Source organism: Coregonus lavaretus (assembly GCF_964263955.1).
Source record: "Coregonus lavaretus genome assembly, contig: HAP1_SCAFFOLD_1246, whole genome shotgun sequence".
NCBI classification, from domain to species: Eukaryota; Metazoa; Chordata; class Actinopteri; order Salmoniformes; family Salmonidae; genus Coregonus; species Coregonus lavaretus.
Window position 1 is genome coordinate 40,001 of NW_028164908.1, and position 14,554 is coordinate 54,554.

Sequence of the window (14,554 nt, forward strand, 5' to 3'; positions counted from 1 at the left end):
TAGATACAGGCCTGTCTGTCTAACAGAGTAGAGCCAGCTACAATAGGAGACCACTAACCAGTGGTGACTTAGTGCGTCGACGGGACTGTATCAAATGTAAGACGTGTCTGTCACGCACACACCCACACAAGCACAGTGTATTGACTGTGAGGTGTTGACACTTCCTGTGGGTATCAGTGCTGGCTCCGACGCGGTTACCATCACACCCTGCTGGGGTAAGATCACAGTCAAGCCAGGGAGTGGGCAGTCAGTGTGTGGTTTGATAAGACTACAACTATTCTTAATTGATTACAACAGGTTTAATGAAGGAGTTCCTGACCTAGGCTTATGTGTGAAAGAGGACATGAAGTACAGAACCATGTCTTTAAACAGTATGTGACTGGTGCATGCCTGTGTTCATATGTGCATGTGTGTGGGTGCAGACTATCCACACGTATGCAGCAGATCTGTGTGTCTAACGTGTACTATGTGTGCGAATGTATGCCTCCCTGTGAGTGTGTGTGGGGTACGTCCGTGGGGTTCAGAGGTGTGTGTTAGATCAGTGCGGGCGGTGTGGGACGTGACAGCCCTCTCCCCTCTCCCAGGGGTTGAGAATAAACACAGGCCAGGCCTCCTCAGAGCCCCCTAGCCCCCTCCAGGCCGATCGTAGGCCCATAGAGGACCCATGGATGGCCGGGGGAAGGTCTTAGCGCCACCGGCCTCATTAATCCTGCAGTGTTTTGAAGTGCGGGGCATTAGTTGCCGCAGGCTAATGATGTAGTGGTAAACAGGGGCCCCTAGTGACAGAGGAGCACTCCGGGGTCGCCACCACTGCCGTAAACACAGCGGCTAGATAAAGTCCCGCCTAACGTCCAGCCTTCTTCCCCTTCCGACAACCAGCTGGGATAACTCTGTGGGCCCAGGGTGTGTGTGTGTGTGTGTGTGTGTGTGTGTGTGTGTGTGTGTGTGTGTGTGTGTGTGTGTGTGTGGAGGACGAGAGTCTCAGAGCCCCACTCTCTCTGTTCGTCTCTGTCTTCAAACAGACTGCAGCACAGCAGAGAGAGTGAGAGAGACATCAGAAGGACAGGTGAACCTGTCATGGTCTACAGTAGCCTCTACACTACACACTCACTGTAGATAGACGATATCAACCTGCCATTCCAGGACGGATAGGACTCCAAAAACACACAAGGCCCATATTTTAGCTCAATACAAGTCATCTGGATGAAGGTTAAATAGATTTTTTATATTTTTTTGCCAGGAATTGAGGGGGGAAATAAGCTTCTCAATTACAAATTGACTGACCAGCGAACACTGCTTTCACAGACATGTTGATCGTTGATGTATTAAACAGAGCGAATGTGTGTGGAGTGTGAGGAGGGGGTTAGGGAGCGTCAGAGAGCGTCCATCACCCCAGAGACAGGCCTTTTAGTCTGGGCACCCTCACATAAACACAGTCCCCTCATTCCCATCATACACTCACATACTGGCCTCAGAGTGGCCTTTAGGCCTACACTTCACACATTCATGCTCAACATGGACTAGGAATCAAGTCAACAAAAAGGCTTTCAATGAACATCCCCTATCCATCCATCCCTCCCCCTCCCCTGTCCAACCCTCCCCTCCCCCTGTCTATCCCTCCCCTCCCCCTGTCCATTCCTCCCCTATCCATCCATCCCTCCCCCTCCCCTGTCCAAACCTCCCCTCCCCCTGTCCATTCCTCCCCTATCCATCCCTCCCTCCCCTGTCTATCCCTCCCCCTCCCCTGTCCAAACCTCCCCTCCCCCTGTCTATCCCTCCCCTCCCATCCCTCCCTCCCCTGTCCACAATATCTCCCTCCCCCTCCCGTCCATCCCTCCCCTCCCCCTGTCCATCCCTCCCCTCCCCTCCCCTCCCCCTGTCCATTCCTCCCCTGTCCATCCCTCCCCTCCCCCAGTATGCTCTGAAGGACTGGAGCTTCTACCCCCCCATACAGCCTCTTCTACCCCACACTCCCCTCACACTTCCCTTCGCCTCTCACCTTCTACGGAGGTCCTCGGCTATGGCAGCGCGGCAGCTGAACAGGTATGCTCTGAGTGACTGGAGCTGCTGTCTCAGGCGTAGGACTGCAGCCAGGCCTTCACAGTGTTCATACAGACACGGGTTCAACTGCTGCACGTCCAGCAGGGGCTCCTCATAAACAAACTCCAGGAACTCCTTGGCCTGCTTGGACACCTGGACAGAACATGGAGAGGAGGGGTGGGTTGGGCTGTGTGTGTGTGTGTAAGGTCAAATCTTAACTTCAGAAGTGTATGTAACTAAAACTTTCCCACTCAGTGGGTGTTTCAGACTTTTTCTGTATGTTTCTGAATACGTTGCATGCGAGTGCATATGAACACATAAGTCGCTCTGCTAAATGACTCAAATGTGTGAAGAACATGTATCACTATTCTCACCTTGTGTCTGTTGGTGTCCCAGTTGTGCAGCAGGCGGGCAGGGATGAGGAACAGGTTGTCTTGGTGACAGCTCTGGCAGTAGTACCAGCCACTGTAGCAGCACACCTTGGCCTTGCCCCGCGACAACCCCACTGGCTTCTGACACCCTGCACAGAGATATAGGGGAGATACTGGGTGAGGGAGTGTATTTTGTGTGTGTGTGTGTGTATCCATATATGTACGTGTGTATGTGTCTACAGATAAACTAAATCACCAAACACGCTCTGTATCTAGAATTCAAAAGGTGAGTGATAAAGTCTCTCATTTATTAGCTGTTATTACACGTTGCAACAGCCAGCCCATATACAGGTCAACAATTGAGGTGCTGTTGACCTCCACAGGTCAAAGGTCAGGAGATAGAAAAGCAGACTAGCTATGGTTAATGATTAGAGAGGAGAGTCCCAGTCTGAAACACTTAATATGTATCAGTTTATGGCACCTCTCTCTTAATGCCACACTAACCACTTGCAACCAAGCAAACCAACACCTATAACTACAAGGACCATCAAATTCCTGAAACATCCCCTGTTCAGTGAATCCCTCAAACCCAGTTGAGGCTGAGGCACAGATTAGAAGGTTTCCTCACTCCTCCTTGTAGTCACAATAAGAGGGGACTTCAATGCTCTGCTGTCTTATAAAAGGAAAGATCCTAGGCTTCTATTGAGGTCCTTTAGTAGCGCTGCTATCCTCTGAAAACTCTCTGCTTTGTCTTGGTCTCTTTGTTGTTCCTGTCTGCGTTCCCCCAAACACTCTGGGCCCACGCCACGGGCAACGCTCAGAACCCAAACAGGTGACCGCGGCAACGGCAGGTGTCCCTTATCCCCAGGACGATCTGGGAGGGACAAGGGGCCCAGGAGCGCCACAGAGGAAGAAAGGAACAAGGGAAGAAGGAGAGGGAGAAGGTAATGGAGGGAGAGGGGGAAGGAGCGCAGACGGATACGGACTTGCACGCTCTTTGTCTTTTTTGGTGGAGCGTAGCGCCTGCCTCTGTACTTCACAGAGACAAGAGAGGGGGAAGACATCAGACGTGGATAGAGAGAAATAAAGAAGGAAAGAGAAGGAGGAGAGAAAAACACAGAGAGGATAACACTGTCTACAAAGCCAGACACCAACAGCAGCTATCAGAGCAGCAGATCTGGACTGGAGAGAGGCTCAGCATGAACCTTAATCAAGGCTTAATTAACTGATTGAACAACAGAAACATAATGCAATATGGAATTGTATTAAATAGTTTTGGGTATGGCCTCATCTCCTTGGAGCCAGATGCTGATGACAGGTAGCCCTTTGCTGGGCAGCTGGCATCGAACCCCCCCCCCCCCCCCCCCCCCCCTCATTCCGACTATGACTGTAGAATAGGAAACAGAGTGAATTAGGTTATGCTGCTTGATGAAGTTAAACAAGCATTCAGATCAGCCTTCCTAATGGCACATTCAGATCAGCATTCCTAATGGCACATTCAGATCAGCCTTCCTGATGGAACATTCAGATCAGCCTTCCTAATGGCACATTCAGATCAGCCTTCCTAATGGCACATTCAGATCAGCCTTCCTGATGGCACATTCAGATCAGCCTTCCTGATGGAACATTCAGATCAGCCTTCCTGATGGAACATTCAGATCAGGCTTCCTGATTGAACTTTCGTGAACTACATTACAAATCTCTGATTTCTGCTATTTATCTGCTGATGCTTTGTATTGGCTGTTGTTGAAACTCTGCCAATGAAGACCTAGAGGAAGTGATAGACTGGCGCTACTGCTCTAGGGCCACAGAGAGAAATCAAAGGGTAATAGGTCTCAACTAAAACATATACAGGGCCGGTTCAAGAGTATTCCTGGACCGAGATTAAGCCTAGCACTTTTAATGGAGATTCTTCGTTGAGCATGCTATTTAGGCCAAGTGTAAGATTAATCTGGGAGTTGGTTTTATATTCGCCATTGTGTACATAAGGGATGTCAATGCAAAAGCCTTACAGACCCCAAAGATGACTTGAACCCAAAAACCTCCCCAGCCAACATCTTTTATTTATTTTTATTTTTTCACCTTTATTTAACCAGGTAAGCCAGTTGAGAACAAGTTCTAATTTACAACTGCGACCTGGCCAAGATAAAGCAAAGCAGTGCGATAAAAACAACAACACAGAGTTACATATGGGGTAAACAAAACATAAAGTCAAAAAATACAACAGAAAATACAGTGTGTGCGAATGTAGTAAGTTATGGAGGTAAGGCAATAAATAGGCTATAGTGCAAAATAATTACAATTAGTATTAACACTGGAATGATAGATGTGTAAGAGATGATGTGCAAATAGAGATACTGGGGTGCAAATTAGCAAAATAACTAACAATATGGGGATGAGGTAGTTGGGTGGGCTAATTTCAGAAAGGCTGTGTACAGGTGCAATTACCGTAATGTCTTCCTTAAGGTCCCCTCAAACTCTGGGGACAAACTTTGAGGCCCATTAGCTTCTAGTTCTACTCTATGATTCAGTCAGAGGGACAAACTTAGGAGAACTCAACCCAATGCAATATAAGAGGCCCCATTATAAATGAGTAAGATAAATTACTAAGCAGGGACTGATGTGCTGTGCCCCTGTTTCTCTTGGAGAGCGAGACCATCTCCTCCTTATGCCTTCCTTAAACCAAACCAATATGGCATAAATACAGGGTCTACACTGCCACTGGCTGATGTTAGTAGCTAGCCACGCACCAGCCAACCACCATCAGGCACACTGGAGCTAATGACAACCTGAGGTTTTTGGGGCAGGGACCCCAAGCTATAAAAAGACAGAGTTGGTGTCTTCCCCCCTCAACTCTAGTCCCCTCTCTGGTCCTGGAAGCTGCAGTGCAGAGCGTACTACAGACCACGCAGCGGGGTGTCGGGGCTGCCCTGTCATCAGTGTAGGAGCGCAGCACAAACCCACACGAACCACCCCTGCTCCATAAATACATCCACTCCCACAGAAACCAGCTTGCTCTGCTGGGTCTTGTGGACAGCACTGCTGTCACGGGTTATTAAAGAAAACAAACAAGAAACACCCTTGCACAAAAAAAAAAAAAAAACACAAACGCATGCGGAGCTACTTCTTGGGTATATGCTCCCCAAAGCCATAGCTCCCTAACACAGCTGGGAGCCTTCTAGTAGCCTTCTAGGGTAGAGTGTAGAGGGCAGAGGGATAGAGCCGTGGTGCTCATGGGAACAACATGTCCTCTTGGAAATCCTGTGTCCACCAGTGTGGGAAAGAAGAAGAGATATCAAACCATGGACCCCCCCCATCTCATGCTCCCACTTGAGAGGCCACCGTAGACTAGAACAGAAACACTGTTCTAATACTGAGGCCCCCATGCCTACCTGCTATGGTGAATCTGTGCCCTTGTGCCCCAGTCCCACAGCTAGAGAGGATCTTTCTGCTCTGTCGTCCCCAGAAGGGGGCTCCCACTCTGCCACGCTTTCAACTGTCCCACCGTTTCCACACTGCACCATTCAGGGGACATTGGCCACTGTGTGTGTCTGCAGGGGGCAAAGACAAGAGGCCTCTGATTCGATGGGTCTCATTCAGGCTGATCAACACTCAAATTAAAATGTGTGCAAAGGAGGAGAGAGAGAGAGAGAGAGAGAGAGAGAGAGAGAGAGAGAGAGAGAGAGAGAGAGAGAGAGAAACACAGAAAGAGAGAGAGAGAGAAAGAGACAGAGAGAAGCACAGAGAGAGACAGAGAGACAAAGAGAGAGAGCGATAGATTAGAGTGCAGTGAACACAGTGAGCGCATGCGACTGTGTGAGTGTGTATTTGTGTGTATGAGAAGGGTGGGGGATGCGCTGCCCATCTTTTGATGTGAACGCCCACCTCTCCCCCTCCCACACCTTTTCCACCCTTCCATCTACAGACTCCCAGTTTCCCACCCAAAGCTACTCTCTCTTCCCCCACCACCCCTCCATCCCTCTATTCTACCACCACCCCGCTCTTCCCCCACCACACCTCCCCGATGTTCCCCCTCTACATCCCCGATGTTCCCCCTCTCCTCTGTTCTCCTCTCCTCTGTTCTCCTCTCCTCCTTGTCCCTACAAAGCCCTCTCCTCTGAGGACCCTGTGAATCCACACAGGCTGAATGACCAGGGTCATGCAAACTTTGAGAGGAACCTGGGGGTACATTCTGCCCCCCATAGAGGTGTAGATATGACATTGGGGGGTCTCAGGCTTCAAACGAACACCGGCCACAAAAGAACAACCCTGTGTTCCTCCATGTGTAATTAGCAGAATAAATATTGCTAATGAAATACCGGTTCAATATGGGTTTGATGTGAACAATCACTTGCCGTGGATGGGTGTGGGGCTTGCATTTGCATATGTGGTGCAATTCTATTGAGTTGAAACAAATTGACAAAGACAACATGCGGGTGGAAGGGCACTGGCCTTTCATGGAGAGTCCTGCACGACTGGTAGTAAAAGCCTGCCATGTCCCAAAAATATATAGACCAGTGTAGACGATTGTATAGATTGGCTAAGTGCATTCGGAAAGTATTCAGACCCCTTCCCGTTTTCCACATTTTGTTACGTTACAGCCTTATTCTAAAATGGATTTGAATACATTTTTTTCCTGATCAATCTACACAAAATACCCCATAATGGCAAAGCAAAAACAGGTTTTTAGAAATGTTTGCAAACTTATAAAAAAAATGATATATATATATTATGTAGATATATTGAAGCAACATCTCAAGACATCAGTCAGAAAGTTAAAGCTTGGTCGCAAATGGGTCTTCGAAATGGACAATGACCCCAAGCATACTTCCAAAGTTGTGGCAAAATGGCTTAAGCCCTGACCTCAATCCTATACAACATTTGTGGGCAGAACTGAAAAAGCGTGTGCAAGCAAGGAGGCCTACAAACCTGACTCAGTTACACCAGCTCTGTCAGGAGGAATGGGCCAAAATTCACCCAACTTATTGTGGGAAGCTTGTAGAAGGCTACCTGAAACGTTTGACGCAATTTACACAATTTAAAAGGCAATGCTACAAAATACTAATTGGGAGTATGTAAACTTCTGACCCACTGGGAATGTGATGAAAGAAATAAAAGCTGAAATAAATACTTCTCTCTACTATTATTCTGACATTTCACATTCTTAAAATAAAGTGGTGATCCTAACTGACCTAAGACAGGGGATTTTTACTAGGATTAAATTTCAGGAATTGTGAAAAACTGAGTTTAAATGTATTTGGCTAAGGTGTATGTAAACTTCAGACTTCAACTATATATACACACACCTTACTTACATAAGTATTCAGACCCTTTCCTATGAGACTCGAAATTGAGCTCAGGTGCTTCCTGTTTCCATTGATCATCCTTGAGATGTTTCTTCAAGTTTGGAACCACTAAGACTCTTCCTAGAGCTGGTCGCCCGGCCAAACTGAGCAATCGGGGGAGATCGGCCTTGGTTAGGGAGGTGACCAAGAACCCGACAGAGCTCCAGAGCTCCACCAATCAGGCCTTTATGGTAGTGGCCAGACGGAAGCCACTCCTCAGTGAAAGGCACATGAAGGCCCGCTTGGAGTTTGCCAAAATGCACCTAAAGGACTCTCAGACCATGAGAAACAAGATTCTCTGGTCTGATGAAACCAAGATTGAACTCCTTGGCCTGAATGCCAAGCGTCACATCTGGAGGAAACCTGGCACCATCCCTACGGTGAAGCATGGTGGTGGCAGCATCATGCTGTGGAATGTTTTTCATCGGCAGGGACTGGGAGACTAGTCAGGATCGAGGGAAAGATGAACGGAGCAAAGTACAGAGAGATCCTTGATGAAAAACTGCTCAAGTGCACTCAGGACCTCAGACTGGGGCGAAGGTTCACCTTCCAACAGGACAACGACCCTAAGCACACAGCCAAGACAACACAGGAGTGGCTTCAGGACAAGTCTCTGAGTGTCCTTGAGTGGCCCAGCCAGAGCCCGGACTTGAACCCGATCGAACATCTCTGAAAATAGCTGTGCAGCGACGCTCCCCATCCAACCTGACAGAGCTTGAGAGGATCTGGAGTGTATAATGGGAGAAACTCCCAAATACAGGTATGCCAAGATTGTAGCGTCATACCAAAGAAGAATCGAGGCTCTAATCGCTGCCAAAGGTGCTTCAACAAAGTACTGGGTAAAGGGTCTGAATACTTATGTAAATGCGATATCTCCATTTTTTTTTTTAATACATTTGCAAAACTTTCTAAGAACCTGTTTTTCCTTTGTCATTATGGGGTATTGTGTGTAGATGAGGGGGGAAAACAATTTAATCAATTTTAGAATAAGGCTGTAATGTAACAAAATGTGGAAAAAGTCAAGGGGTCTGAATACTTTACGAATGCACTGTAGTGCATTCTAATAGTAGTATTCATCTGGCCAGTCACAATCTAATAGATGCATACAGGTCTTAAGTTGAATATTAATCAAGAACTGTTCCATTTTCTGTGTTCAGCCAGGCCCAGAACATTTTTGAGAATGTTGTTTGTGGTTCATGTGAGTAACTAGCTTTGAGACGCCATGCCAAAACATGCCGCTATTCTAACGAGGACATTCTGATTTCTCTCTCCAGTCAAGAATAAAGCTGAGAGAGAAACGGTAAAGAGATTGAGTTAGCAAAACACTTTTTTGGGGTGAAGAAGCTATCAGGGAAAAGGACAGGGCAAGGCAGGGGGAAGGCAGACACAGAGATTCAACTCAAGGATTGTTTTTTGTTTATTTTGTTGTTGCATTTTTCTATCCATTGTGCTCTGGCCTCTTTTACAAATTCCTAGTCCACTAAGTTGCTGAGGTCTGATGGGTAATTAGGAGACATCAGAGCCCAGCTGAAAGGAGGGTGCACATGCTCCCCCAGAGCCCCCCCTAGAACCTTCACACAGGCAGAGGAGAGGGGGCTAATCCACCATCCATCCTTTGTGGGGGGGGGGTGGTGGTAACAAATTGGGACCAGGGGGGTGTCGGGCAGTGGGGCGTTGGTGGGGGGATAGAAGAGGCACAGGGTGCTCAATCACAGACCCCAAACAGACAGAGAGGCGAGGGGCAAAAGCCACAGTAATGGGGACCCCTGAACCCCCTCCTACACTCCCTGGACATTGTGCTCTCTGTCAGACCCCACAATGGTAACTTCCCCTCCGTCAGACCCCACACTGGTAACTTCCCCTCTCTATCAGACCCCACACTGGTAACTTCCCCTCTCTATCACACCCCACACTGGTAACTTCCCCTCTCTATCAGACCCCACACTGGTAACTTCCCCTCTCTATCACACCCCACACTGGTAACTTCCCCTCTCTATCAGACCCCACACTGGTAACTTCCCCTCTCTATCACACCCCACACTGGTAACTTCCCCTCTCTATCAGACCCCACACTGGTAACTTCCCCTCTCTATCACACCCCACACTGGTAACTTCTCCTCTCTGTCAGACCCCACACTGGTAACTTCTCCTCTCTATCAGACCCCACACTGGTAACTTCCCTTCTCTATCAGACCCCACACTGGTAACTTCCCCTCTCTATCACACCCCACACTGGTAACTTCCCTTCTCTATCACACCCCACACTGGTAACTTCCCTTCTCTATCACACCCCACACTGGTAACTTCCCCTCTCTATCAGACCCCACACTGGTAACTTCCCATCTCTATCAGACCCCACACTGGTAACTTCGCCTCTCTATCAGACCCCACACTGGTAACTTCCCCTCTCTATCAGACCCCACACTGGTAACTTTGCCTCTCTATCAGACCCCACACTGGTAACTTCCCCTCTCTATCAGACCCCACACTGGTAACTTTGCCTCTCTATCACACCCCACACTGGTAACTTCCCCTCTCTATCAGACCCCACACTGGTAACTTCTCCTCTCTGCCAGACCCCACACTGGTAACTTCTCCTCTCTGTCAGACCCCACAAATTGTAACTTCCCCTCTCTATCAGACCCCACACTGGTAACTTTTCCTCTCTATCACACCCCACACTGGTAACTTCCCCTCTCTATCAGACCCCACAAATTGTAACTTCCCCTCTCTATCAGACCCCACACTGGTAACTTCCCCTCTCTGCCAGACTCCACACTGGTAACTTCCCCTCTCCATCACACCCCACACTGGTAACTTCCCTTCTCTATCAGACCCCACACTGGTAACTTCTCCTCTCTGTCAGACCCCACAAATTGTAACTTCCCCTCTCTATCAGACCCCACACTGGTAACTTCCCCTCTCCGCCAGACCCCACACTGGTAACTTCTCCTCTCTGTCAGACCCCACAAATTGTAACTTCCCCTCCGTCAGACCCCACACTGGTAACTTCCCCTCCGTCAGACCCCACACTGGTAACTTCCCCTCTCCGCCAGACCCCACACTGGTAACTTCCCCTCCGTCAGACCCCACACTGGTAACTTCCCCTCCGTCAGACCCCACACTGGTAACTTCCCCTCTCTATCAGACCCCACACTGGTAACTTCCCCTCTCTGCCAGACCCCACACTGGTAACTTCCCCTCTCTATCACACCCCACACTGGTAACTTCCCCTCTCCGCCCGACCCCACACTGGTAACTTCCCCTATCTATCAGACCCCACACTGGTAACTTCCCCTCTCTATCAGACCCCACACTGGTAACTTCCCCTCCGCCAGACCCCACACTGGTAACTTCCCCTCCGTCAGACCCCACACTGGTAACTTCCCCTCCGTCAGACCCCAGACTGGTAACTTCCCCTATCTATCAGACCCCACACTGGTAACTTCCCCTCTCTATCAGACCCCACACTGGTAACTTTCCCTCTCTGTCACACCACACACTGGTAACTTCTCCTCTCTATCACACCCCACACTGGTAACTTCCCCTCCGTCAGACCCCACACTGGTAACTTCCCCTCCGTCAGACCCCACACTGGTAACTTCCCCTCCGTCAGACCCCACACTGGTAACTTCCCCTCTCTATCAGACCCCACAATGGTAACTTCTCCTCTCTATCAGACCCCACACTGGTAACTTCCCCTCCGTCAGACCCCACAATGGCAACTTCCCCTCTCCGTCAGTCCCCACAATGGCCACTTCCCCTCTCTGTCAGACCCCACAATGGCAACTTCCCCTCTCGGTCAGACCCCACAATGGCAACTTCCCCTCCGTCAGACCCCACAATGGCAACTTCCCCTCCGTCAGACCCCACAATGGCAACTTCCCCTCTCTGATTCCCCCCTCTCATCATCTCTCTTTTCCTCTTTCCCTGCTGTCCTCACGCCCCCTAACAGAGCCGTGGTGGCCAGGGATATTTGTTTAGGGAAAAGTGATTAAAGTGTAATACAACAGTCTGGCCCCTGACTCTCTGTCCTAAGATAAGTGACTGACAAGACCAAGCAGTCAAAAGGAAACTGGCACTCTACCAAGGAGCCAAGCAGGGTGATTGGTGGGAAGAAGGAAGAAAGAGAGAGAGCGAGCTGGCTAAAAATACTTGAATCAGTTATAGAACCCATTGCCCTTTATGGTTGTGAGGTCTGAGGTCCGCTCACCAACCAAGAATTCACAAAATGGGACAAACACCAAATAATGCAAAAATATTACATTTACATGTATATTTACATCATTTAGCAGACGCTCTTATCCAGAGCAGAATTAGGCCGATACCCGCTAATGATCAAAATCCAGAAAAGAGCCGTTAAATTCTATAACCACTTAAAAGGAAGCGATTGTCCCCTCCTGTACTCCCTGTTCACCCATGACTGCATGGCCAGGCACGACTCCAACACCATCATTAAGTTTGCCGACGACACAACAGTGGTAGGCCTGATCACAGACAACGATGAGACAGCCTATAGGGAGGAGGTCAGAGACCTGGCCGTGTGGTGCCAGGATAACAACCTCTCCCTCAAAGTGACCAAGACAAAGGAGATGATTGTGGACTACAGGAAAAAAAAAGAGGACTGAGCACGCCCCCATTCTCATCGACGGGGTAGTGGAACAGGTTGAGAGCTTCAAGTTCCTTGGTGTTCACATCACCAACTAACTATCATGGTCCAAACACACCAAGACAGTCGTGAAGAGGGCACGACAAAGCCTATTCCCCCTCAGGAGACTGAAAAGATTTGGCATGGGTCCTCAGATCCTCAAAAAGTTCTACAGCTAAACCATCGAGAGCATCCTGACTGGTTGCATCACCGCCTGGTATGGCAACTGCTCGGCCTTCGACCGCAAGGCACTACAGAGGGTATTGCGTACGGCCCAGTACATCACTGGGGCCAAGCTTCCTGCCATCCAGGACCTCTATACCAGGCGGTGTCAGAGGAAGGCCCTCAAAATTGACTCCAGCCACCCTAGTCATAGACTGTTCTCTCTGCTACCGCACGGCAAGCGGTACCGGAGCGCCAAGTCTAGGTCCAAAAGGCTTCTCAACAGCTTCTACCCCCAAGCCATAAGACTCCTGAACAGCTAATCATGGCTAGCCGGACTATTTGCACTGCCCCCCCCCCCCCCCCATATTTTTATGCTGCTGCTACTCTGTTAATTATTTATGCATAGTCACTTTAACTCTACCCACATGTACATATTACCTCAACTAGCCGGTGCCCCCGCACATTGACTCTGCACCGGTACCCCCCTGTATATAGCCTCCCTACTGTTTTTTTATTTTACTTCTGCTCTTTTTTTCTCAACACTTTTTTGTTGTTGTTGTTGTTTTATTTTACTTTTTTATTAAAAAAGAAATGCATTGTTGGTTAAGGGCTGTAAGTAAGCATTTCCCGGTAATGTCTACAGCTGTTGTATTCGGCGCATGTGGCATAAAAATAAAAAAAAGATTTGAGAGAGAGAGCGAGAGAGCGAGGAAAAAGAGAGAGTTGGACAGAAAGAGGGAGAGAGAGGGAGAGAGCGGGAGAGGGGACAGAAAGAGTGAGCGAGAGAGCGAGAGAGAGGGGACAGAGAGCGAGAGAGCGAGAGAGAGAGAGGGGACAGAGAGAGAGAGAGAGGGGACAGAGAGAGAGAGAAGGGACAGAGAGAGAGAGAGAGAGAGAGAGAGAGAGAGAGAGAGAGAGGGGACAGAGAGAGAGAGAGGGGACAGAGAGAGAGAGAGCGAGAGGGGACAGGGAGAGAGAGAGAGAGAGAGAGAGAGAGAGAGAGAGAGAGAGAGAGAGAGAGAGAGAGAGAGAGAGAGAGAGAGGGGACAGAGAGAGAGAGAGGGGACAGAGAGAGAGAGAGCGAGAGAGAGAGAGAGAGAGGGGACAGAGAGAGAGAGAGGGGACAGAGAGAGAGAGAGCGAGAGGGGACAGAGAGAGAGAAAGAGAGAGAGAGAGAGAGAGAGAGAGAGAGAGAGAGAGAGAGAGAGAGTAGAGAGTTCAGTGAACACAGTGAGGGCATGAGACGAGCGAGTCTGAATGAAGGAGAGAGAAAGGAAAAAGGAGAAATGGGGAGAGAACGAGAGAGCGTAATAAAAGAGGTTTGTGAACAGAGCATGGAAAAAGCTGTATCCAGCTGTTATTCTAAGCTTGGGTCTTGACACGTCTCATTCAAACAGCTCTGCAGCCAAAGCGAACAGAGCCCCTGAATCAAACAATTAGCTTCCGCATTGACCACATCATCCCGGCCGCCTGTCTTTGATTCTAAAAAGGGATTTTTTCCTCCGCTTTATGCCGGCCAATTATTGTCAGGTGCCCGCTATCCTTGTTCAGAGGACCTTTCAGACAGCATGCATTAATAGAGGACTGGTTACAGAAGAGAAGGAGGAAAGCACCTCATTCATCCCCTTTTAGTGAGCACATATTTCACACCCAGAGACCAAACGCAGCGCCGCCATGGCTCCATTTACTGAGCTCTCTGTCAGCTTGTGAAGTCTCTCTCTATCTGGTAGTGAGATATCAGTTAGGGCCAAGAGGATGAGGCCCCAACAGATTTAGTGGTCAATAGGACATCTCTAGGGGGAATTATGAACTGTAGCTATAACTCTAGGTTACAGTTTACATTAAATTGCTCTTATAACTGTGTAGTAACACTGGATTTACACTTGTATTAACATTGTAATAACAAGTTACATAGCTAGTACTTGAGTAATTGCATTTCAATTGCATAGTAATGGAACTCATATATTAAAGACAGGCCATAGTGA

The 14,554-nt window shown here is 48.8% G+C and overlaps 1 protein-coding gene across 1 annotated transcript in view; it reads right to left on the reverse strand.

Moving 5' to 3' along the window:
• Positions 1-14,554, reverse strand: part of LOC311116459 (pleckstrin homology domain-containing family M member 3-like) — a 64,923-nt gene that overhangs the window by 23,679 nt on the left and 26,690 nt on the right. The window contains exons 5-6 of the mRNA XM_084191541.1: positions 2,415-2,560; positions 2,000-2,193 (exon numbers count right to left, since the gene is read on the reverse strand). Of these exons, the coding sequence (XP_084047667.1) occupies positions 2,000-2,193; positions 2,415-2,560 (340 nt within the window). The remainder of the gene's footprint in view (positions 1-1,999; positions 2,194-2,414; positions 2,561-14,554) is intronic.